This window comes from Anopheles stephensi, chromosome 3 (assembly GCF_013141755.1).
Source record: "Anopheles stephensi strain Indian chromosome 3, UCI_ANSTEP_V1.0, whole genome shotgun sequence".
Taxonomy (NCBI): Eukaryota; Metazoa; Arthropoda; class Insecta; order Diptera; family Culicidae; genus Anopheles; species Anopheles stephensi.
Window position 1 is genome coordinate 54,464,180 of NC_050203.1, and position 25,880 is coordinate 54,490,059.

Genomic DNA, 25,880 nt, shown 5'->3' on the forward strand with positions numbered 1-25,880 from the left:
GTGCGAACGGATCCGACACGTTGGAAGGATTTAAAATGAATCATAACCGTTTCTTGCAGTCATCCCATTGTTGGCAGTTCATTGAAAGTATGCTGAATTCCTTCAACTTCCAACATGTCGGGAAGCAGAATATATGGGAGCAGGAGAGAAATAGTTTTAGTAATAAGTAGTGACAGCTGTCAGCATTCCCGTTTCATTAAAGTCGTTCGACAAATAAACCTTTATCTGCCGCCTAACCCGACGTATTTTGAAATGAAAAACTGCTCCCCAAAAAACACTTGGCCGTGTGTACCGGCTGCTGGGAGTTGTTGCCCCGATGTTGCAAAGATGTCGATTTTCGATAAGCTTCCGAGCGGTAAAGGAAATCGTGTTGCGAAACGAGCGCGACACCAACATATGCACTTGCCGGGTCCGTGCGATAAGGACACGGCCACCATCCACCTCCGCCAACACGAACCAAAGTTCCACCGTCTAGTCTTATCGAAGTTCGTCGCGGCAGGGGTTTTTGGGTTGGGCAAATGGCATCCGGCAAGTGGCGGACGCAGATAGCGTCCTATCGCCAAAATGATGCCGATATGTGTGTGTGTGTGTGCTTGCTTGGCGGGTGATTCACACGGACCGCGGGACGCGTACGTGCGCGGCGAACTAACTAATCGAACACACCATCCCGGTTCGACCCGCGAGCGGCGGAATTCTTTTTTCTTCCGTTGCCTCCCCTTCCTCATCTTTGTTCCTTTGTTGATAAGATATGGGCGTAGGCTGTGGGACTTGGACGCGTGCTGCTGGTGATTGGTTGGTGGTGGTTGCGAAAATATAGACGAGAATCTCCGGGAATGGAACCGAGCTTGTTCGATGGTGTGATAGTTTGTTGTTTCGTATCTGCATAAACGATGAAAGTTTTGGGGCGAAAGCAAAAAGTTGTTCCTCGTTGTTTAGGGCATGTGAGAGGGAAAAATGGCTCCAAAGTGGATTTTGGGTGCCTGACAAAGAACTTGATTTCTGCCCTCGAAAAGAGAGCAGTATTCGATAGTCAAATTTGATTTGCTTTATACTAGTTTGCATGCTTAAATTTTAACACAATAAAAATATTATAGCATATAGCAAACAATCAAATTGAGTCGACTCAAAATCCTCTAGAGGTCAAGACTTATATTTTCATCTGGGTTTAACGACCTTGTCATGCCGGTAATATAATGCGCTACATGTTGGATAGTCGTCCGGCAATGCTATGGGGTCCAAATAGGATTTCATCCACGGTCTTGCCGTCTGCAGACAGGTGTCGCTATCGACTGTGCGCCCTGAGACGGTCCTCAAGGTATATATCTGGAGAAAATTGGCATATTAGCAAAAATTCCAATTACAAAGAATCTAAGTTTGGGGGTGGTCCGGTGGCCGATGCGATACCGGCGCCGGTCTTCAGACGGCAGGACCAGGGATTAAAACCCATCCAGACCACCTCCCCGTACGCAAGGCTGACTACTTTGCTACGGGTAATTTAAGTCACAGAAAGCCAGAAATGGCAGGCCGAGATCTCTCGAGGTTGTAGTGCCAAGGAAGAAGAAGAAGAAGTAGTCTGGTCTTAGTGCCATACTCTTTGATTTGTGTTCTCTTTGATCAATATTCAGAAGCAAAAAATTGATTTGATGAAAAACCCTATTGGGATTCCGTGATGAATACTAGTAATGCTCCAGGCACTTATTGGGCATCGCTCAGATTGCTGCGGAGAATTTACAGGTATAACTGGATAGAATGTTTGCAGTTTTGGCATTGCTAAAGTCATTATTTTGAAATCTATAAAAAATGTCCAGTTTATTTTGATCAGAGTCGAGAAAGTGCAACAAAGTCCAGTTGGGTAGAGCCTAGAAAAGGCTTGGTTGGATTATTTTGCTATCCAAAAATTTGATTGGATGAACAGCTCTAAATATTTTAGGTTTTTACTCGAAACCGTTTACGTTGAAGCAAAAAATTTGCAGATAGCATTGGACAGACATATTTTAGTCCTTGAAATATTTCTTAAGCGATTATTTTGAACTTGGTCAAAAATTCTCTAATTTATCTTGAGAGTTGCCGATAAAGTGCGACAGAAGCCAATTCTTACTGTAAATCATCAAACTCATCTTGAGCAGAGCCCAGAAATGGCTTGAACATTACTAGCTCATGTTGGAAACTCTGTCAATGATTTATAATAAGTCGTGCAGGAGTAACTACTATTCAAATATGATTTTAAAAATATTTTCATATATAATTCCTCAAAAAATATCTCTAAATACAAGATGTTGAAAATCAAATGTTTAAAAAACGCAGAATTGATCCCTAAATTCAAATGAGAATTTCTGATCACTTTAGCGCATCCAAAAAATCGATTTAAAACAGTACAGAATGTTTCGATTACTTTCTATTTCTGTCCCTACCTTTTTCTCCCCGTCACCTTATCTTTAGGCCGCGATAAAGCGATAAGCAAACTAGGTTTAACCATGTCAGTGTCCATGCTTCATCGATGTTTATAAACATTTGAATCATTTTGTGCGAAATAAATATTGCTTTATGTTTGTGTTCACCATTAACGAGTGTACGTCACCCTCGATAATGGTTCAAATTGAATTCAACACACACACACAATCTCGCGAGGCTGCAGCGCTGCACAAAAAAAGCTTTGCATCGGACATCGGAGGGTCCAAAACTCCAACCCCAAAACTGGTCTGGCAACAAGTAATCGGGAAACAAATGAGCCAACGAGGTCAGCAAAATGCGTGTAAATCTGAGGGTCACTCACCATCGGAACCGGGTGAACGTTGCAGGAAGACGGATGACGAATCACGGTGATGATGTTGCTGCTGCTGTTGCTGTTGCTGCTGATAGTGATAGTGTTGCTGGGCATGTTGTTGCGAATGTTGATGATGCGAATCCTTGTCCTTATCCTTTTTCGGTTCCTTTTCCTTCGTACCGGAATTGCCTGCAGTTCGTTTGGGATCATGATCATGATGAAAGGGATATCAAAAAAACAGAGAACATTTATATAGAGTAAGGATAGAAAAAAAAAACACAGAGCGACAGGGTTGATGAAGAAGGTAGACAATGATTAGCTTGCGAGGAAGGTTGCGTACGAGATGGTTCAGTGAGAGTGAACAATGAGGATGATGGAATGATTTTCCGGAAATGATGTGTGATTAAGAGTGTGTGTGAGAGAGCGAGAGGGAAAGGAGTCCGATTTCCGGTCGTGTAATGAGAGGTTCATCAGTGTCAAACAGAAAAGAGAGGAAAAAAAGGTTATGTCTGTATTGAAGTTAAATTAAAAAAAGGCTCACTCAAACAAGGATGGAGGGCGTTTGAGTGAGTCAGTTACACTGATAAACTTTCGATAAGATGAACCAAGGCAGAAAACGGAGAAACAATCAAACGAAGGAAGTAAACGTTTAACGGTTATAAAGTGCAACAACTGTGGGTGCACTTGATGCCCGAATCAGGCACCATTATCGACAAAGCAAGAGCCAAAAGACCATTTAACAACAAAAAGGCAGTTCACCAAAAAAACCCGTCAATCAGTGCAGCTCGTGCAGCGATTAAAACCGAACTAAATGGATGCAAATTCTGTCGGGCCCATGTTTTTTTCGCTGTGTGATGCTTTGGTTCACCAACCAAGTAATGGCCATCCAGCAACCATGGCATGGTCTTATCACTCGGGCGGGATTTTGGAACGCTCTTTGTCTGCAACGCAACGTCTCGAAATAATGCACTTGTTAGGCTCTAGCGACGAGGATTTCTACTGCTGGTGTTCGATAAGAGGTGCGAGTCAAGAGTGTGTGCGCGCTTTTTTGTTAGTGGGTTTGTTTGTTGTCGGTTGGGAACGCCGAGTGGCCTCAATACCGGACGACAGACGCACACACATGGGGACTTTGTTGATGGAAGAAATTGGTACTGCAAACTCATAATGCTTTGCTTCCGTGACAGTGATTAAAACCGTGGTACAGTGGTGGGTAAAACAATAAGCCACATTTGGAAATGAGGTCTTTGACGATCGATAGAGAATTTTAACTATGACTTGTCAGAGCTGTGGACTATTTCATGGAGGTATGAATAAAATGTATCCGTCAGTCTTGAGTGAATAATTAATGAATTGACTGAAGGTTGACTCAAAATTCTTTGTAACTTGATTTTGAGTCCTACCGATAACTCATTATGATTTGCATTACTTAAGAGCATTAAAGTCTAACAGAGTTTCTACGAAAAAGCGAGCACTCTTAGCCGTGCTTCTACAGTTTTATCAGTTTTCAATTGGTCTGTAAGACTAATAGAGCAAAAGTTGTTGTCTAACAAACTAATATACATAATTGTTGGCAACGTTCGTTCGGTGCCATAATTCTTCCAATTGTAATTCTATTGACAATACTAAGAACATTCTGCCAGTCTGTAAAAACTTATTTTCGAACTTCAACTATGTCATCGAACTATGGAGCCTTCGGACACCTTGCCTCTACTGCGTGTAGCAGCTTTTAGAGAACCATTTTTAAGAACGGCCCTATAGAATCCTGAAAGAATCCTTATCGAATTCCTATCGAATCCCTATCGAATCCCCATCAGATTTTTATCGAATCCCTACCCAGTCCCAATCGAATTCAAATTAGGTCGAATCCCAATCGAATCCGTCAAATAGGATTCAATGCGATTCTAATCTTTCTGAGGATTGAATATTCGATTCTACTGTGTTTCATATCTTCCAACACTACTTTGGACACCTCTTACCTGCTTTGGAGAGCAATTTTTAGTGAACCATTGTAAGGAATAGCCCTATAGAATTCCTAGTGAGTTCCTATAAGAATCTAAATCGATTCTCAATCGAATAAGAAACGAATCCATCTCTTAGGATCCAATCCGATTCTAATTTTTCTAGGGATTGAATCTTGAAATCATTCTAGTCTCAAATCTGCTAACATTACATTGGACACCTCGTGCCTTCTTCTTCAAACAGGTTCTAGAGGTCTCCAAGAGGTTTTTTGTCAGCTTCCGACAGAGTACAATTTTGGAGCACTCCTGTTTCGCTTCGTGTTTAATAAACAATCAAATGTCGACAACACCCTTAAGCATTTCTTTATGTAATAGTGTTTAAAAGGCGAGATTGTGGAATTTTTAAAGAATCTTTAATGAAAAAGATTCCTATATCTATCACCTTGCGATACATTTTTATCGCACACTGTACATGCTCGAGGTTACATCGCTTTGAAGTACGGGGCTCTAATAAAAGTACGTACAACGAAAACCCGGGCTAGTAATAGGCAGTAATGGTGTACTGTACTGTACCCGGGCACTTTCCCACAAGTTTTACGAGCTTTCGTGTGGCACGCTTCCCGATCCCGATCGTGTGCGGTTCTCTCGAGTGCGTGCGAGGTGTGGCATCAGTGTTGCCATAATACACACATTTTCTTGCAAAGTACAAGCACACAAAGTACAATCTAAAGCCTGTTCCGTTGAGGAGTGGAAATCGATCCCGCAAAAACCGCCACCAGTAGGTGTTGTGGGCCGAACCTCAGATACTGTGCTGGGCAATAATTTCTAGATATTAGCCAGTTTGCTCGTAGCCCAAAAAAAGGGAACCACAAGAAATTGTGTCAGCTCCGCGTATGATAAACGGTGCCGAAATTTCACATTCTACTACACTCCCCGGGTGCGTTTTCTCCCTTCTGTTGAATAATAAATGATGCTGACAGTAAAACAAACTTCTAAATTGATCTTCCTCTCGTTGGCGGCACCGGTAAAAAGTAAACAATCTCATCAAGAGCATTAGGCGCTTGTCGGGTGAATTTATTTTCCGTGGTCCTCTTTTTCTACCGGGGCACGCAACGGAAGGAGTGTGTGAGAGGGTGAGACAGAAACTTCCTTAACAACTTCTTCCGAACCTGTTTCCGATTTTGTGGTTAAAGTGTGGTGGCCACAACCGTTACCACATCCCACAACCCACGTAGCCGGGACTTCATCGCCAATCCGATTCGAACAGGCCTTACGCGAGTTTGCCTCTATTCGAGTGTATTTGTGGGAGATGAAAATGAAAGTCTCCTAAAGATTCGTAAACTTTTCGGTTGGGGAAAGCTGGAGGTGGGGAAAAATAAGTTACTCAACTGCACGAAAATGGAAAAGAATTTTCATTAACTATAAAAAGTTATCTCCTTATCTCCCTTGGTTGTGGAAAATCAACAAATATTACAGAAACTGGCAACACTGCCAATTTCGCAATTGGCCCTTGCACGACTCGCTCAACTGCTCGTTCAATGATCCTGTTGCTTTTGGTTGTGCATGAGGAATCCAACAAAACAAAAGCAAAAAGAAAAGAAAAGAAAAAAAGCCCGGATAAATAAAGATACGACCGAGGAAAGGTTTTATGGACAAGAATGTCTGATGAGGACGCAACAGCTTCGGGGTTAAATAATGGGAACGGGAGACTGTTTTCTCCCGGCGGAAAATCCGAGACACGCGGCTGTGTGTGTGTGTGTGAAGTCCCCCTCCCCCCCGTCGAGTCCAATAATCTCTCGGCAAAAAGGAAGGAAGCACGAGTCGCACTGTCAAGATGTGCCAGTACCGTCCCATACCGGAACCTTTCAAACTGCTGGGAAGTTTCTCGAGTGCGCGCGCACTATTGCGAAAAGAGATTCTTCCCTGGTGCCGGGGAGTGTAGGGAGTGGCGACAGGGGGAGAACAACTTCTCTTACAACGGTCCGTAACAGGACACGTCCCTCGGAGCATTGACGCGTGGGGGTTCCCCCCGTAAGGTGGAAGTTGTATTATCATGTTTTATTGTACGTTCACTCCTAGCCGTGGCGGTAATTCCTTGCCGCATTCAGCAGGGGCGTCGAACGAAGTTGAAGTTGAACACACCCAGACAAACACATACACACAACCAAATCTAATGTCCTATCAGCTCCTCTAAAGCGGGGAGGATTGAACACTATAGTGCGGACGTTTTGACATGCGTCCATTGATGTGCTAAGGGACCGGGAAGGATTAAAGTATAACCGAGAATGTCCGACATCTCTCAAATGTCATCGAACGTTCCTGCTACATTTTAACGGCCATAACACTAAACTCCTGTCCTGCTATTAATGTCCTTCGATAATAATGGAAGGATTGGAAGGGATGGCGAAATAGAGCCACAAAAGCAACGACCGTAATACAAATAAACAAATAAACTCGCACGTGCTGCTACGCGCGGTATACGGGTTTCCCTTAGTGTGTGTGTTTTAAGGGGTGTCCTTTGCAGAGCGGATTAATCCTTTCCCGTACGGCAGCACGCTCACACACATACACACATCTAAAAGGGAGAAGAAAAATTGGCTCTTCTCACCAATACACATGCCCTCAAACAAACAAAAAATACGTTATCTGAATTGTCCTGGCCGCTTAGAGATCGTTTAGATGTGAATGTTGAAGTGAAAATCAATATCCATCCGGCGTACTCACTCACACAAGCGCACTGCTTTATCCTTCCAAGTAAAAAAAATCCCTTTCACTAACACAAACGCTGGGTGTGCTGTTGTGTACCGGTTTTTCTCCTGGCTTCTATGTAGTGGTGGTTTCAAAAGTTAATGCTAATGTCATTACACTCTCTTGTGATGCTCTCTGTCTCTCGCGCTCTTCCGGCGTTTCGTATCCGGCCGGATTTTTTTTCCTGGCTTTGTTTTAATCTTGGTACGCTATCATTCACGTCCTGCCATCCGGGCGTTGATATTTCCGGTATCACACAACACACGCCAACCACAGGGTGGTTCATCTCTTTAGAGACACAAACACACACATACACACAAGCGGCGATGAGGTTTCCCCGGTGCAAGGAGTTTTCTTTGTTTCCGTTACACACTCACACACACACACACACGCTTCCTGGGTCACATTTTCCCCGGCGTCGTCAGCGTCGTCGCCGTTGCCAATAGCGATGAGTGAAAATGGTATCGGATTAACCTCCGGATGGACCACATTGATAGATGGAAATTAATGGTATCAAGGCTTCAACGAATGGGTGTTTTCCGGGAAAAAAGGCGGCTTGACCGCTTCGTGGCTTGATAAAATCGGAACGAGAAAAATCCGATTTTATGAGTGCGAGATTTAACCGAAGCGCTTAATCCCCATTTTTCCACCGCCAGTTGGGAGATACTCTTTTAAGCCTGCCCAATCGGTATCAATTGTAGTAAGATTATAGTGCGTGCAGGGAAACTTTTCATCGCCCCTGAAGCCTTCCCAGTGGGGAAGGATGCGTGTAAAGGACCCATTTCGCTGGCATTTCCCATTTTCTTTAAGCTTTAGGCTATTGTTTCCACAAAGACACCGCCGCAATAAAGGTGTTTCCCGGTGCTGCTAAAAAGTAGGACACAATTAAACGAATCTCACACCATGAGGGTTGAAGATGAAGCCATTAGTGCCTTGACGCTAGAGTCCCCGGAGGGCGAGAGTCGCAAAATTCCTGGTGCGTTGTCACCTCTTCAAATCTAAATCACTTTCTTCCCGAGCGTCTTAAGTGAGGGAACATTTCCGGACGGAATGAATTTGCCTAACACCATTTGCCAAAGGGAAGAGGAATGAGTTGGCTGTTGGGTATTGCGTGCCGGGAACCATTAAAGGGATGCGGGAAAATGGGGAAATTTTTAGGTCCACCAAAAAAAAAGGGATTGCTTTCCTTAATTGTGGTGCGATCCGCAATTGTATTTAGCCGTAACACGATGAGCGAGCTATTCTATGCCCAAAGATAAATTTAAATTAAAAAAATCTTATTTGTCTTTGTATTTTATATTCTGCGCGCTAGTCATCTTCACACGGTTAAAATAATTATTAGTCATGAAGTCATCGCTTCGCGTTCCCATAGCCATCACACGAATGTGTATCACGTATCACGCTCATCACTGCACACGATTATTCATAAATTGCGACAATTAACTCAAGCGCCATTTTTTTTTTTGCGTAATGTCGTGCCCGGTTTTGCAATAAGCTTCAATCACAACACTAATCTTACCTCCTTCCAGTAGTAGGAATGGAAAAAAGAAAACAAAATGTCAAGAATAATGGATTGAAAGGTCTCGTACTAAACCATCATCGGAAAGATAAATATTAGACATGAAAGGAGACCTCCCCACAAAGCCAAACCCTGGAAGAACGCAAACTTTTTTCTGGACGAGGGATTTCGCTGCTTCCGTCCCAAACCAAACCCTATCCCGATAAGCCGTAGAAGAAGTGTTTGCCGAAACCCTTTGTGTCACAAAATCCCATTGGGAGTGCAAGGAATGAAACATCTGCTCCAGCAGTAGTCGGACAGTCAGACACAAGACGTCCCTCCGTGCCCGAGCGACCACGCACATGTCTTCGAGATTGTGGTGGAAAAAAGAGACCAACAGAAGAAGTAAACAATTCTTCCTTGGGGTTTTTTTTCTCTCTTGTGTATGCCTCTCTCCTCTTTATACAGCCAAAGGCAAGACCGTTTCGCGATTCGAATCGAATTTTTGTGCGTAAAGCAAACTTCATGTGTTGGCCTCTCTCCCAAGGGCGATCGTGCGGAGGATGATTTTATCACAGTAACGCTACGCAAATGTTGCTCCAAAGGGAATTGAGAGAGAGAGAGAGAGAGAGAGAGAGTGGATGGGTTGGTTCGGCTTTCATCTGGTATCGAGGTCATGTGGCCAGTGTGAACGAAACCCTTTTGGCCGGTCATGGTGACGTCAGTATGGCGACATACTGATTGCCTTCAGAGGCGGCGGCACATGGCAGCGAATCAGAATGCATTGGCAGTAACGAACTCTTGACTGCACACGGAGGAAATGACGAAGAAAATGACCCTCGCAACGCAACCCGCGGGCGCCAACTTCCGTTGCTCGTTGATCGTAAACGTCAGCGTGCGCCATTGGTTGACGGTTTGGAGCTTTGCGATTTCCGATACCGTCCGATGCCGGCTGAATATTAAGTATGCCCGGGCCGGGGATTTTATACCTCGTCCGTGTGTTGGATGGGAACGCCATGGATGGTAGTAGGCGGTATTTTATGCGGATATGATAACAGTCAGCACATTGTCGGAGCCGGTATCGAGGAGACACCGGGCCGAATAAGATATCCAGGGTCATGGTGTGGTGGACAGTGAACACGAAAAGCTATCGGATAAATCGAAATCCAACTGCAGTTGGGCGCGTCGAGCAGCGTTCCTGAGCAGTGGATATAATCGGCTTCCGATAAAGTGCTAGATAGCGATATTGCTTTGATAGATAAAAAAAAACGCGTGTTCGATTGCTACATCGAGCTGAAATGCCTCAAAATGCTTCCCGAGACCGTCGAACCGAAATTCTCGCTTCATTTAAAAACGATTAATACTGTCTCAAGATGAATCGATGATTGTGAGTGTGCGTATACATAGAGGCACGCGCACACGCGACACGCCGCGACTCAATGGGAATGCGGACAAATGATTAGAGTACAGAGCAGCAGTTGATTGAATTAGCCGAGCGGTAGGTCCTCCGCAAACGCTCTGTCTGTCGCACTGACTTTCCGCTTCAGATCCGCTACAGGCGATCTCGAGGAGGTCGGGGATTGATCTCTTGGTCGAACGAAATAGGCGACCAGTGCAACGCTCTCACTGACTTTATCGGCGTTCGTGTATGTGTGTGTGTGTAGCTTTACAACCCACATAAACACACCCCCAACCCCATTAGCCCCCATCGAGACGTTTGTTTGGCTGATTTTTCGTTGCCTAATTGGTGCTGGTTAGCGATCACTTTGTTGGCGAAATGTTTCATTAATTTCAAGCTGTTTAATTTCTTTGCTGCCTCTCCTGAGCAGACAGTACGGGTTAGGAAACACGTGTAGAAAATGATAGGAAAACCGAAATTAAATACGAAAGCAACTGTTCACGCAAAAGGTTGGAGCTGATGATAATGATGAAATGGGTGTTTCTTCTTGGGTGCGAGAGTGTTGTGCAGATTGCTGTTTGTTTACTGGGTTGTGGGTGGGTGGTGGTGTGTGAGTGGGTGGGTGCCATGTGACATGTGCGACGGTGATCATTTTTAACAAGTCGTTTGTGTGCGAATTTTGCTTCATCTTGTTTACGGTAAGGACGATTTTATCCGCGTTTGGGCATTTAACGTTTGGGCACGGCTTTGAATCGTGTCGCAACATACAAAGTTACTGTTCTAGTTAGTTTCGTTTTTAAACATGCTGCTTCGTTATGCTTTCTTGTTGTTTTAGCTGAGCTCAAATACGTGTTTTAGACAACGCGTGTGTAATAATCGAATTCTTAAAACGCGCGGATTTTTGAAATCAAAGAGCAAAAAATAAAATTGAGAAAAGAAAACAATGGGAAAATCCAAATCGTTGAAAATAGGGGGAAAAATTAGAGATTTTCTGGTCAGATAGATGATATCGCAATAACAACACCACGTGCATCCGCAACTGACAGCTAAAGGAGGCGTGAAGTTTGCGCAAACGCAACGTTGCACGCGATATTGCGTACGATGTGGGTATGAAACCGTTGAAGCAGCAGTGCTGCCAGTTTGGAAGCCAACATTTAAAGCTGCTTTTAAAATAATAATTTTAATTTTAAAATACGGAAATGATGTTGGGAGATGCACGAGGAGTGTTATGCCATGATCGGTTTAAAATTTAGAATTTTAAATTTGAATTTCAATTATTAATGCTGTGTTAAAAATAAAAAATAAACAATTGGATAAAAACATACTCAAACGAGGATTAACGAGAGAGTTTCGCGTTACGAACGGACGAACAACACGAGCAAAAACACGACACGGCTTACGTCCGACAAATTTGGGCCCTTAAAACACGAAGGGAAGAATCGCCCTACCGTACCTTTGCGTATGAGCAAACTAGTAACCCGGCGCAGTGCCTCACGCGGTGACTTGTTGAAAAATTTGGGTGTAAGATTTGGTGGTAGGGTGAGCGGTTTGCGGCTACCCGTACCCGCTGCCTCCCAGGCGCGCAGCGATCCCTGCGGATGTAGCCGGTCCAGGTTCTCGGTGGAGGCCGGTCTCGGGTGGCGCTGCTTCGGGTACCAGCCCCGGGCGGGACCGCCGGCCAGCCGCAGCATCTCCCCGTTGGCCAGCGCCTGGCTGATGCTGCGCTGTCGACTGCCGATCGTGGTCGAGGCACCTGTATCGTGGAATGAAGAACGGACGAACAGACAGACAGAGAGAGAGAGAGAGAGAGAGAGAAGGCGTTACGATATGGGTGAATGGAGTTAGTGTAGGGCGCGCCGTTGTTGTTGTCGTGCCCGGTCCGGTGCACCGATTTCGACCGAAATCAACCATCACCCGGGGTTACGATGTGCGTTTTAGAGAAAATAATGTGCAGCTGAGGGTATTATTTACGTAGCGGTACGATTGCTCCGAGTGTGGTTTGCCGGCGAAAAGGGTTATTGTATTGGAAGGGGCCATTGAGTGTTGGTATACATACTGATGCCGACGACGGATGATCCGAGACTGCTGGTGGTGGAGTTGGTTCTGGGTGCCGTGCGACTTCCGCTACCGTGCGGTGGAACTTCTGGCGCACGTCGATGTGGTGTTCTTGGTATGTCACAGCTGAAAGGGAAGTTAAGAGGTCGTTAGATACTGAGACGGGTTCCGGGTGTTGAATAGTGAGTTCGAAAGCTGCATTATGGCTTCACCTCTATAAAATGAGGGCCGTTCTCACTACGAATTCTTGACCCAACCATTAATTTTGGCTCACTTTTAAACTCTGCTTTCGCTGAGTAGTTGTAGCCTTCACTAGGTATTTGTCCATAAATATTTGCAAACTATTCAGCTCTGGCTTCACAAACTCTATCCTCACTAGATAGTTCAGCCCTCACAAAGTTGATATGATATTGTCTCACAAATTAGTCTGACACATTGACTTTGAAATTCTGTCCACACAAGGTAAATCTGCCCCTAAATATACAGCTCTGTCCTCCGTCTCACAAAGTAGCTCTACATTTACTATGAAGATCTCCCCTCCCTATAACTTCCCTAAGTTGCTGTTCCTAATACACAAACATTTACCTCACAAAGTACTCTGTCCTCATGAAGCTCTGTCCTGCAAAGTAGTTGTACCCGTATTATGATGCTCTGCCCTGTTGAAGTAGACATTCCATCACTATGTAGTACTGTGCTTTCAAAGCAACTCTATCCTTAAAAAGAAGCTCGGTCTTTCTTGAAGAACTCTGTCGTCACTAGGTTGCTTTGCCGTTACTATGGAGCTCTACCCTTGCGAGGAAGATCTACTCTCACAGAATAGTCCTTACTATGGAGCTCTCCCATAACTATAAAGCTCTGACTTCAGACTAAGCTCTACCATTGGAGAGTAGCACTGCGTACTTTACGACCTCTAGAAAGTGAAGAGAAGCCTCGCCACTCCTGTTATAAAGCAACTTTTCACCTACCCTCGGGCAAAGATGGGTGTCTCCGGTAGGCTGCAGGACGTTTGCAGCGATCTTTCCTCACGGGGACTTTGTGCGGTGCGCTTCTGGTAGCCACCGGTGATGACTCTTCGACGCGAGTTGCATCCGGGCAAATCGGGAGGAAGTGTACCGGGGGCGTGCGGGGACGTCGACGAACCGAACGAACCGTTACGGTACGATTTACTGAACCCAGCATCCATCGACCTGAAAGGCGGAGAGAATAAGAGTTTCATTATCTGAGGTTTTGGACGAATTCTGGCCGGAGGTGTACCTTGTTTTAAGCGTATTTATCGATGGTCCACGGTGTGGCGGAATTGCCGGTGGATGATCCTCTCGGTAACCATGGGCCAGCTGTTCATGCTTGCTGGAACCGTTCGGTGCACCGTTGCTGCCACGGTTCCGCGAGCTGATGCGTATACCGTGCATCTGATGCATGACCTCCGGTTCTTCCGTCGGTGATGGAGGCAAGGGGGGAAACTCGTCACTATCCTGCTGGAAATCGTACAAAGTGTTTTGCGTTAATGGTGGTACCAGCGACGGACAGCATTCACTAACTAACCGGTTCCGGGCTGGATGATGGCGGTGATGGTGGCAACGGTCCGAGGCCTGCCTGCGACAGCAGCATTTCTTTGGCACTTTCTGATTTATGAACACCTAGACGAAAACCTAGTGGACGTCTTGCTGGAGGTATGTCTGTGGGTGGGAATGGGAAGCGAATTAGTGGCAGTTGATGAGGTCAGGGTACATAGCGTCATTGGGTCGCGCTACACTTACCGGCTACTCTAGCAACGGATATATCACCACGTAATAAAGCACTAATGTTATCTTCTATCTTTCGCAGCGGGGCACCTCGTTGTGTGTCGCTGTCCGCCTCTTCGTCCTCCTCGATTGGCGGGGCCAGTTCTCGTCGCGGTGTCGCCAGACCTTCGGCTGAGGAAAGAGAAGATAAGATTGAGTGCAACATTGAGTACAAGTAAAGTTGTAGCATGCAAGCTTGAGTACAAGCATATCGAGGGCGATGAAAGTGGCGTACAAGAATCGGTTGCAAGAAAATGAGTTAAACGAAAAGTTGGGAGGTTTTTTTCATAACGCTCAAATTTATACTATAATATCCTGGTCTTTTTCACAGAGAAATTGATAAGCAATAAACCATATGGCTGATTTTCTTAACCGCTTTTCAACCCCAAAACGAGAGCCATTAACAGAATGGTGCAAAAGTTTGGCGAATTTCGCAAGAAGTGTCCAACATAATATGACACGGGTAGCTTCGTTTTCACGATAGGCGAGTGAAGACAAAAAAAAAAGTCAATTCCCCCTATTTTTAGTAGAACTTCCCCGAATGACCTACCTAGACGAATTCAAACAACGGACCAAGCCAGGCAGATGGAAAGAATGTAGCTGACAAAGAATGGACCACCCCACCAGAACCCCGGCTTTCGCTTCCATCTTTCATTCCGCTCTAATGGCATCCAATCTCTTTACATTCCTCCTGTGAGTAGGATGGGCCAGAAGAAGGCTGGTCGTTGGTGCGGAAGGTGTAGTTTATATTTTGAATGCTGCTTCGCCTGGCGGCCTGAATGAAAGATGTCCTCACTGGCCTAATCAAACCTCGATACAAGCAGCAAGCCGCCTGGGGTTGGGTGAGATGGGCACATTTTTTTCTTCAAAATTTCAAACCTTTTTTACAATTTACGTGAGAAGGGACGTGATGAGGGCAAAAAATTAGCCATCCTAGCGATGTTTTGTTCCACTTTGGAAATTAGGGAACGAGTTGGTTGGTTGACGTTCGCCGTTTGCGGAGGATGGAATTTCGCATTCTTAGCGCTTCTAATTAACCGATGATGATGACGACGGTGTGTCGCGTAAGCAGCTTAAAAGGATGCTTTTCGAGTATCGAACTAGAAACCCGAAACCCAGAGACCATCGTCCAATTAGTGCTTAAGGAGTGAGCTTCTGTGTAGGATGATGATGACCGCTAGGCAATTGTCAGTGGTGTTTAGAAATACCGGGCTGTTAGTGAGCTGGATGAGCCTTCCCGCCTTAATCGTCTTAATCGGGTTCCGGATCTCGTCGGATGGATGTGCCCAATCTCACAAGTAATTTATTCTAACCCACTTAAAAGCAACAACGCCAATGCTTACCTGTTGCGGAGGATGTTAGCGGTGGTGTGATGGTAGGCAGCGAGGATACCCGTAGCAACGGATTGTCGGAGGAACCACCGGCCGTTGATACGCCCGGTCCGATACATCCGTTCAGATGGGTGGTGGTGGTGTTACCACCGCCGGTAGCTCCACTGCCACCGTTTCCACCACCGGACGAGGAGTTGTCCAGTGCCTGGAGCGCATCGAACGTGGAACTGTACGTCTTGAACTCGGTGTACCGGGCCGACACGACCGGTTGCGATGGTGCGGCTGATTGCGGTTGATTGGCGCCAGCAGGTCCGGATGAACCGACAACGTTGACAATGCTGGTCCCACCGTTGCTGACAGCCGTGGATGCTTTGGTGCTTTTGCTCAGGCTACTGCTGCCACCGACCGCTAGTGGACCCGCACCGTTGCTGATGAGACCGTTCAGGGCGTGCAGTGGGCCGGACGCTGGAGGGGCACCGAGCGGCGAGGAAGCGTGATGGTGGGCCGCCACCGGCGAAGGATAGCTTCCGGTCGGGGTGGTGATCTTTATAACATTAGTTGAAAGCTCTGAGGTAGTAGGTGAACTTAAGTCTAATGATAATCGTGACCTGAAAGTAAAGCGAACAAACACACCGGTTAGGGATGGGAAAGCGAGAAGCAAGATCGTGTTTGTGTTTGGCACAGGAGAAAGCGCTGCATTCTTGCAACTACGGCTGCCCAGGATACCCGGGACGAGTATAAACATACTCCCGATTAAGGTTATGTTTGTCCTTCCTGAAGACGAAACAACAGACGATCTCATCAGCAGAATTACATCGCGCCAGCAAAAAAGCTTTTCAGCGCTTTTCATAAAATAGCTGCTACCCGGGGACGGGGAAACTTTGGACATAAACGTCCGGCTCAAGTGGCAGAAGGAAAACGAGCTAGCTCATTCATCACAAGAAGATGCTTCTTTCGTTGGCTTCTCGACCGTTGAGGTGTTTTAGTTCGTTACCATCTTGACTTGGTCGGTTTTCGAACGAGAGCTGATAAGAGTGGCCCCGCCGCCTTATGTCCGAACCCACGATGCTTTAATCATAAAATTGGGATGGAGGTCATCCATTTGTAAAAGGGCAAGGCGTAAGATGAAAGGCTCCGATGGCAATCGCAAGCAGAACTTCGCACGGGTGCATGATGTTGTTGACTTAATCAACACAACCCCCGTTCACGTGCTTACCTTGGGGAAAGTACGGAGTTGGGTAGCTTTTGGGGTGCCGATGGAGATGATTTGAGGAGCGATACGCCAACGCTCGTCTTGCCGGTTGCGGACAGGCCAAGATCGATGCTGTGACGTGATTTCGGTGTGATCATCGAGGCCGGAAAGACGGGACTGGGCAAACCACGCAGGATGTGATCCTCGCCGAGTGAATCGGGGACGTCCGGTCCAACGAGGATACCGCCGCCATTGCTGTTGTTCGCCTCCGATTCGAGGCTGGCCAAACGTTGCCGTTGCCGACGTCCCTTGCGTATGATGTACGTGCCGCGCCCGCTAATGTCCGGGATATGTGGAATGAGGTCGTCTGTGTGTGAGTGGAAAACGGGGAAGAAAAGCGAGAGTGTTAGCTGCCGGCACACATCGACGGTGTTGCTGTGGTGTTTACCAGAATCGGAGTAGATGGAGGCCGCTTCATCCTCGGTGCTGCAGATGGGTATGTCCGGTGGATCGGGCCACTCGTTCGATTCGCTCTTGATGTTGCTTGGCGTGGACTCTAAGCTCGACTGCGAGCTCGTTGCGTGCTTGGGACCAGCTTTTCGGCGGCCAACCACCTACAGAAAAAGAGAAAAGGAAAGAAAAATCCGAGATCAAAACTTTGAATTGTTGATGGAAAGATAGAAACAAAAGCAAAACACAACGCAATGGTGTATGTTTGACGCCTGCATGAATTATTGCCAACATGGTCTAGCTATGTTGCTTTGAATATTGAATACACCGAATCACACAGCAGAAGCAGAAACCGACTAGGAACTCTGGGGAGGTCGAAAAAGCAAACAAATAGAACATGTCAGTGTTCAATTTAACATGAGGCAACAGCGCATGATTCTATACACGGAAAACCCTCGGACACGAAAATTGAGTTCATCGGTAGCAGGGACTGGGAGAAACATTCCCATGCCAACCACCGACCGTATGCTGGTGTTGTGTGTCCAGCTGTCAATTTACATTAATTTAATTTTTAGTTTAATTTACAACCATTCCCACACACAGGTTGCAAATGGAGTAGCAAGTTTTGCCAGAAAAATGTACGAAGCGAAGGAAAAACACTCCCAAGAAACACCTTTACAGCACGAAAAACCAGTCCGGAAGGACGCAATCCGGCTGTCGGAAACTGATGGTTAGAATTCCGTGGAAAGGCACGTGGTAGTAGCCTTCGGTGTGTTGTGTGTGTGTCGATGTGACCTTTATGTTTTCTCCACCATTACCTTCTGGGTTGGGCACTGGTCTCCGGTGATCTTTACAGGGACTGTCTGTCCGTCAGTACATTAGAGGCTCATTCCACGTTCACTGCCCAAGTCCAGGAGAGTTCGGGACATTGACAAATGAAGCTAATGATCCCCGGTCCCGTTCTTGCGGCCCATTTGGAACATTTGAGGTCACGTGTCAAGCGTATGTGAAGTGTCAACGCCGGTCTTACCCGATCTTACTTGTGGCTGCGTGTGGTGGTGTTAGTTCCAAGACTTTGGGACAGTGTCCCAGTGGACTTGCTTAGAGGGTTCACACACGTTCTTCTCGAGGACACCGAGCTGGAGTGGAAAAAGCCCTTCTGGACTTTCACTAACGCGTGTGGGGCACGAAGGTACGGCCACCGGGATGGTTGGTGCCATTGCCAACTGTCAACCACATTTCAACCAGGTAATCTAAATCGGTTAAGTGGAGCTGCCGCTAGGATATTGGTGGTTTTGTTATTTGGGAGGTCGAGAAGACTGCCGCACTGTCAGCCAGCCAGGTCGGATTCAAATTAGTTTTACAATAATTGTTTAAATTTTGTTCATGCACTAGGACAAATTTGTGGACGTTAAAGTTCCGAGTCAAGTAGTTTTCCGGGACGCTGTTTACTATTGCAAGCAAGCAAAAGGGGACACTAACCAAACTGAACTCATGACCCAAGTGGTCGCTAAATATGCACAAACTGAGCCCGAAAAAGATAACTGTGTCAAGCGGGCACACAGCGCGACAAACGGGAGGAAACGTTCTACCGATCGTATCGCAAATAATTGTACAGAACATCAAGAAAGCACGGACAAGTTTTGTTGCGAGAGTTCGGGGGAGGAAAAAAATACCAACAAGATGACAAACAAACAGCGGCCCTCTTGGCTCTTGCCGAGACTAGCACGGACCTTCGGCGAGCGAAAACTTTGCAATATTAATGCTGACATTGATGTGCTAAATAACGGATGAAGCTGTCACTCGATCGTTTCTCGAGTTTCGCTCGAGTGCTGGCAGCGCAGTTTGCCTGCTAACATCCTGCTTGACAAGTGCAAGTATAACAGAATGCAAAAAAAGGGAAGCAGTGCTGATGTTTTGTACTGGGAAGTTCGCAATGCCATGAATTTCAACGGAATACCCATCTGTGCAAATTAGTGTTTGACCTATTGCCGGCGCAGGAAAGCTGCAACAGCGGGGTCGTGCTGAGCTTCGAATCAACAGATTGTAGCGGCATTATGAAAATGCATTCACACGAAAAGGGGTAATTCGCACAACTTTTAACAGCAACACGCACACGAGCAATGTCTGTGAAAGATTTCTAAACTTTTCCCTAACTATTTGAACGTTTGCTCGCGTTGAGGACGCCAACACAATTGCGTCGGAGAAGCTGCCGGTGGCTTTTAATTAAACTTTTAGCTCAAAAATGAATCGTTTCGGTGAATAGTTTTCCCGAAACATGAGAACTAAATGCAAACAATGCACACAGCTCACTCGAAGCTGAGTGTTGCATAGCCTTCCCCCTAACCGATGCAGGATGCTTTTAATTGCTGTTAAATGCAACAATTCTTCGATCTTTCCTTTTTCTCTTTCAAGCATGGAGATTCAAAATTCAGTTCACCACCATTTTCTTCCAATACCGATTCCTACCAAGCGATGCGCTTTTGTTTGGGAAGCTTTTGAAAATGCATTTAAATATTCTTTTGCTTTAATTTTCTGCGACTAGCGGGGTAGAGTGTCTGGAGTGTCGCGGTCTTGGTGGTGGTGGTGGTCGACTCCTGTCTGGCACTGTGCAAGATAAACGAACTGCCTTATGGCCAAATTCGAGGTTGGTTGTGCAGGCTCACTCCCGTCGGCGAAACAACCAAAAGTGCATTATCTTCGTTCGTGGGTGCAGTGTGCGGTTGCTTTTGGGTGGGTAAATAATACTGGCAAAAGGCTGGGCGTAAACCGCTCCGGTTTTACGTTTCATGTCGGCGGCAGGCTACGCTTTGCTGAAGTGGGTTCGAATTATGGGGAAGTAGCGCCGGCACCACAGTTCGGCGGGAGGCTGCATTATCATTCGAATATCTCGGTAACTCGGGCTTGCGAGTGGAATTTGCATTTGGCAGCAGACAACAAAGGAATGTTGTGCACCAGTGGTCCTTGGCGAAGTTTTTGGGGCTAGTTCCCAGTAGCTCCAATGCTGCTCCTTTCCAAGGTGAAGTGGTGGTAATGGGAAGCTCCTCATTGCAGACGATAAGTTCCACGTCTGGTAAGGAGTCACACTTGCAAATGGAATACAGATATGCAGATATGGAGCTCCACGTGTCCGATTTACAAGCAAGCGACTGCGCAGGTAAAAATATTTTTGTTTAAGCACAAATAATGCTCCAACAATTATTGTTCAGTGTAATCATACTCTGCAGCACTCAATATTGCTCTTAATTGAAAAAAAAAAACATCGACAACTGCTCTTAATAACCACTCAGATGATGGTTACGAAAGACCAAATCCCTAAAGCTACAATCTCTCACCCTGCTCAGCCACAGTAATCAGGCAAATAGGCGCCAGCATAATGGAGCAAGCTCGCAACACTTCACACCTCGAAGTGAAGGTGTTAAAAGGCAAATAAAAGCTAGCAGCTCGAAACGACGGTGTCATCTATCTCGAGTGCTATATATATGCACTCCTGGGAGAAAACACCCACAAACACACACACACACGTAAGGGGGAGGCACCATCGCTGTGCAAGAACAACAACAGCATCTAATATTGCCGAACAAACGAAACGAATGCGACGACTTGACAGTGTCACCTTATCGCTCTACGGGCAGGTGCAAACCGGCGCTGCTGCATACAACAACACTTGCCGCACGGTTCGATAAGCTGCTGCTGCGTGCAGAATGCGGTGTGCGATGCGGATGTATAAAGTTGCCGCTTTTTTTTTTCGTTGTTTATCTGAAGGTTTGAGGCTTACGAGAGGGAGAGAAGGTATTAATAGGACACCACTCTCTAGGCAGGTAGCGCGGTATCGGATTCGTGACAATGCATTCCAATGAGGAAGGAAGAAAAGTATAATCAGGTGCTAGTATTTAGGCCAGAGGCGAGATTTTTTTTGTACATTATTAAAAAGGTAAAAAACATTGAGATAGAAGGAAACAATTTAAATGATTTTGTGTTTCCAAATATTCCTAAAGCTATTTAAGGTATTATTTTTTGTCCATTTTTCTACACAACTTTCCATAGTGCGCTTTCACTGAAGCACCATACAGAACATGGCTCGAACACGAGCGGCAGCGAGATACAAAATCAGCGATAGTAGACGTACCGGAAGCTGTCCGAAGTTTTGTTTAGGCCAATGGCACACATATCCTCGCGACGAGAACAAAAAAGCAAAAACCGGCGAGAAATAAAACATAGTTAAATATTGGGAAAGACGACGGGCCGGAAATCGACTGTCCACCGGGGAAAAGTGTTCACCGCGGAACAGTTTCTTTCTTTTTTTCTCTGTACGCCTCGACTATACTATGCCTATGCTTAGTGAAAGAAAGGTGTAAAAAAATGCATAAGGCATTTTCCCAGCCCAACAGCGTGTTCCCCGTGGAAAGCTCGGTAGCGTATGCCAACCACAAACACAGGTGAACGACACAGAAGTAGGCCAACGGAGGCCGGTTTTTTCGGCCAAACACCTTTCGCCCGAGCAGCGGATACAGATTGCTACCGTCTGTCCTGACACACGCCGGATTCGCAAGGATTAATGGTGCTCGTGCTGAAATTTTTTTTTGCCACTGCACACTTCTTCAAAATGGAGGTGTCTCGAGAGAGAGAGAGTGAGAGAGAGAAAGACCAAGCATCTCGGGTAAAACCTGTGCACAGTAACCTGTGTGCCTCGCGGGACTGTTTCGTGGAAATATGCAAATGAATTATGAGAAGCTCGTGAAGTGAAGCGAAAAAGGATGTCGGCAGGCGAGACACTTCATTGGTTTGGTGATCGTGCCGGCGAAAAGTACATTCGATACGGTTCGATAAGCTGGCGTACATTGTTGCGTGTTCCAGTGTGCATTGGCATTTCCGGCATAACATGCTGCGTCCGTCCCGAAGAATTGTACGGATGCACGCGAGCTACTCCAAACGGCCGTTTCAAGGTTAAATGTGTTCTGATTTATGTCGTTAGATTGTGTGCAATTTTAGATAAGCATTTTGGCAGAAGATTTACACATTTCTTACGATAGCGGAACCGACGTCCATATGTCACTCGAAACCCACATCACCAGGCGTCTCCATCGGCGAGTTTTGTTTTTCCTTGTCCACTTAAATATTTATTTATGCCAGCTCTGGTCGGCGAACCTTTATCAAACGGTGGACATACAAGGACAGGCAGTCCGGGTACATCAATCGAAAAACAAATAAAGAAAGCATCTTGCGCTCCGTGTCCTTATGCTTATACCGGACATCCCCGATGAAGGTCACCGAGCTGATAACGCTGGTTTCCCCCCCGCCAAAGAATTTATGCCGAAAACACAATGTCCAATTTGAAGTGGATACAATTAAGTAAATGGTCCCCCGAAGTTGGACAGTCAGAAAACACAACGGTTGACCCATTCGATTTGGAGGAAAGCGAAAGCGCCTAAAAGTATGCAATAACTCTAAAAACAACAATAAAAGCAATGATAGCGCGCGCAGGTCATAATCAGAACGCAACCGACCGGCTTTTGAGCGAAAAGTGAGTTTTTCTTGCAGCTCCGTGGTCCGTGCGCCAAAAAACAATTCCAATCCAATTTGCGACCACTTTTTGGCCTACCGGGTCTACCCGAACCGATTAGGCATTCTTCTCTGGTGCGGAACATAAATTTACGCCAACTTGCCAATAAAGCACCTTCGTATGGGGCGAACCGAGAACGCAAAGCGCTCGCCATAGGCAAAAAGTTACAAAAGCGTGGGGGCATCCCTTTTTTAGGGGGGTGTTCGGTTTTTTCTTCTCTCCCGAACGAACACGAGAGATGAAACGTGGGCTCATATTTCACATCCCGCCCGTTTTATAAATAGAGATGAAAAGTGTGATAACTGTGGGATCCGTGTTGCTGCGGCTGAAGGGACAAAATGGATCCGTTAGCACGAAAAGCTAACGCACGAAGTGATGGCATTTGAGGGCGCGTGTTTATAGTGCCACGGCCAGTAAGAGTAGTTTGGTGCTTCATCTTCCCAAAGCTCGGGTCGCTTTTTTGCTTTTGCGGTCGGTCATTTTCGGTGTGTGCTTGTTAAAAACGACACATGAGAGCATACGCAGAAAATAGGCCCGCAGGGATGTATACGAGCATTGGGGTTCTTATGAGACATGGGATACTTTTCGTAATTGAAATTGCCAGTTTTTGATAAACAGCACGTGCCCAGGGAGAGATGATGGTGATGTTGGGAAGGCTCTGGCGGGGTTTCTAGCTTTCAGATGTCGGATGATCGATCGAGGGCAAACAGAGGGTTAATAAGAAACGTGGTTAAGCTGTCGTGAAGATTAATGCCCCTAGCGTAGAACTCACCAGCAATACCAAGAAATGGGCGAGATGGTATCTTGCTCTAAAGCTCGCACAGACAACTTCCAGAGATCAATTAACTTAACAAACAAAACGCTTTGATAACAATCGGCAAACTACAAACAGCAATCATATTAATCAGACAAGCGCGTACCCCAGTGTACGAAAGAGCAATATACAGCAGCAAACAAAAGAATCACGATAATTATGATCCAGATGCGAGGACGAGCATGGGTTTTCTGCCCCTTATTTCGGAGGGGTGTGTTGTAAAATTCGACACGCAACAGTAAAACGCAACAGTGTGCTGCCGCCAGCGCCAGTGGCGGCACGTACAAAAAACGTGTTCCTCCGCATCGCCATAATCCTTTCCGTAAGGATACTTTCCCAGACCCATTGCTGCAGACCGAACATTCTGCCCCAGCAACAGCGAAAAGAAAGGTCCGTACTAAAACGGGGTTAGCATGTAGATTATCGAAATCGGTTCCGTTAACACGCCTCATTAACTTGGCACCCTCCCCCCCCTCCGATGGAAAGGGTCTCCATGGCGTGTAGCTCAATTTCCTTGACTCAAAAGGTGGGTTTAAGCTTCACGTTGGTTTTTTCCTTCGTTTGCTTGCTTGTTTACGATGCTAAAAAGTAATAATTGTTGTTGGACCTTCCGAAAAATGGGTAACAGCTTCCAGTTAACGGGCGAATTAAAGAAGGACGCTCTAGCGCTTACCTTCGAGCTAACCGCAGTGGAGCTTTTGTTGGGTGTGGTGATGATGAGTGGATCACCGAAGCTGGCCGGATCGTCCAGATTCACCTCCCAGGCAATGCTGTGCCGTTTGGAAGGTGTGACCGGTGCGGACAGGGACGGAGGCGGAGGTACGGTTGGTGGGCCGGGTGGTGGTGGCAGGGACGATTCTTCCAGCGAGTCATCGGAAAATCGTTCATCGTCACTGTCCGGTCGCCCCGACGCTCGCGAGGGTATGCTCGGAATCGTACCGGTCACTGGTGGAATCCGGTTGCCACGGGCAGCTCCATGGTGGAGATGGTGCGAGCTGGACACCGATGATGGTGGCGGCGCATTTTGGTGAAATATTCGGCTCAACAGTGAGGTGACCGGTGTACCGCCTTGCAGTGGTTGTAAGTGCCCGTGGGTAGGCGATAGGGACGATTCGTTGTACTCCGACTCGTTGTTTTCTGGCGAGGAGTTTTCCTGCGATGTGGAGGTCGAGTTGTCGGACGTGGGAAATCGGTGCCGTTCCATCGAGCCGGACAGGGTGCGTGGAGGCATGCGGCGTGTTGGCGACGCTCGACCCGGGTAGATTGTAACGGGGTGCTCGTTGAGGATCGGTTCTGCGAAGGGAAAGAAAGAAGTGAAAATGAGATATTCTATTCAAACTTGCAAATCTGTCTTGGCGATTAAATGAAAACTGATAAAGCCGTGATATGCAGGCGCATCTCAGTAGATGCAAGGATAACAAAGAAGTTGAACGCTGTAGCACAATCACAATAAATCAAGCAGTTTTTCCTTCCCAAACGAGAAAACTTACTAATGCTCATTTCCTCAAACGGATAGAGTTTCTCGGAAAAGTGATTCTTTTCCAACTGCCCCAAAATGAAACTTCAAGGATTTAGCTGTTGGCGGAGTTTGATGTGCGAGGCACCAAACCGACAATGGCTCAGTTATTTCCGAACGCATTAATCATGCTTACACCCTTATCACTCTAAAGCCCTCCATCCAAACAGTGGTCGTGACCGCTTCCCTCCACGGGTTTGCCCCTGCTACGAATTGAAAAGGTTTCGCAGGGTGTCAAATATCGCCACATCGCCGGGGGTTTTACATCATCGGGTCGGGCGCGTGTGGAAACGCATAAATGCTTCTTTGATTTCCAACAACCACCGTGCGATCATGCTCATCGTAAAACTTTATTAGCAGTCAGTAAATCAGCATAGACGCGCCCAAGTAGCGCTAAGGGAAGGGAGTGCTGGGGGATGGTGTGTGTGTGTGAGAGTGTTCCATCCACCAATACACTGAAAAAGGATTTACAATTTGGGGTTGGAAGAGCTTGAGTGTCATAAAAGCGAGAACAGGATAAGGACAAAAGTCTAGGCGAACGATACTGCGAGCTGTGTGGTAGAGAAGCAAAAGGGCCTTCCCAGCTTTAAGGTCGTTCGAAATCATATAAATCAATGGACAGAGTGCCTTAAATTAGATCCATAAATGCATTTCCGTCTGGTGTGTGTGTGTTACAGCACGGGTTACGTGTTTATGTTGACCTGATTGGAAGGCGTTTACAATGCTACACCGTGTGACAGGTGTGTTTTACATGCAACAGCTGTCACGTCTGGGATTATTGCAAGCTATTAAATTAACGCGACAGTTCTAT

General features: G+C 46.3%; 1 protein-coding gene across 12 annotated transcripts in view; it reads right to left on the reverse strand.

Moving 5' to 3' along the window:
• The window catches only part of LOC118513378 (mucin-5AC), a 182,285-nt gene that overhangs the window by 20,036 nt on the left and 136,369 nt on the right, over window positions 1-25,880 (reverse strand). For 8 of the 12 annotated variants that reach the window (XM_036059036.1, XM_036059028.1, XM_036059037.1 and 5 more), the window contains 11 exons: window positions 24,227-24,846; window positions 17,175-17,340; window positions 16,751-17,093; window positions 15,547-16,142; window positions 14,180-14,335; window positions 13,965-14,098; window positions 13,677-13,897; window positions 13,388-13,609; window positions 12,424-12,548; window positions 11,821-12,120; window positions 2,774-2,953 (listed from right to left, as the gene is read on the reverse strand). In XM_036059036.1, coding sequence (XP_035914929.1) covers window positions 2,774-2,953; window positions 11,821-12,120; window positions 12,424-12,548; window positions 13,388-13,609; window positions 13,677-13,897; window positions 13,965-14,098; window positions 14,180-14,335; window positions 15,547-16,142; window positions 16,751-17,093; window positions 17,175-17,340; window positions 24,227-24,846 — 3,063 coding nt within the window. The remainder of the gene's footprint in view (window positions 1-2,773; window positions 2,954-11,820; window positions 12,121-12,423; window positions 12,549-13,387; window positions 13,610-13,676; window positions 13,898-13,964; window positions 14,099-14,179; window positions 14,336-15,546; window positions 16,143-16,750; window positions 17,094-17,174; window positions 17,341-24,226; window positions 24,847-25,880) is intronic. The other 4 variants (XM_036059034.1, XM_036059031.1, XM_036059033.1 and 1 more) reach the window with 4 other exon arrangements.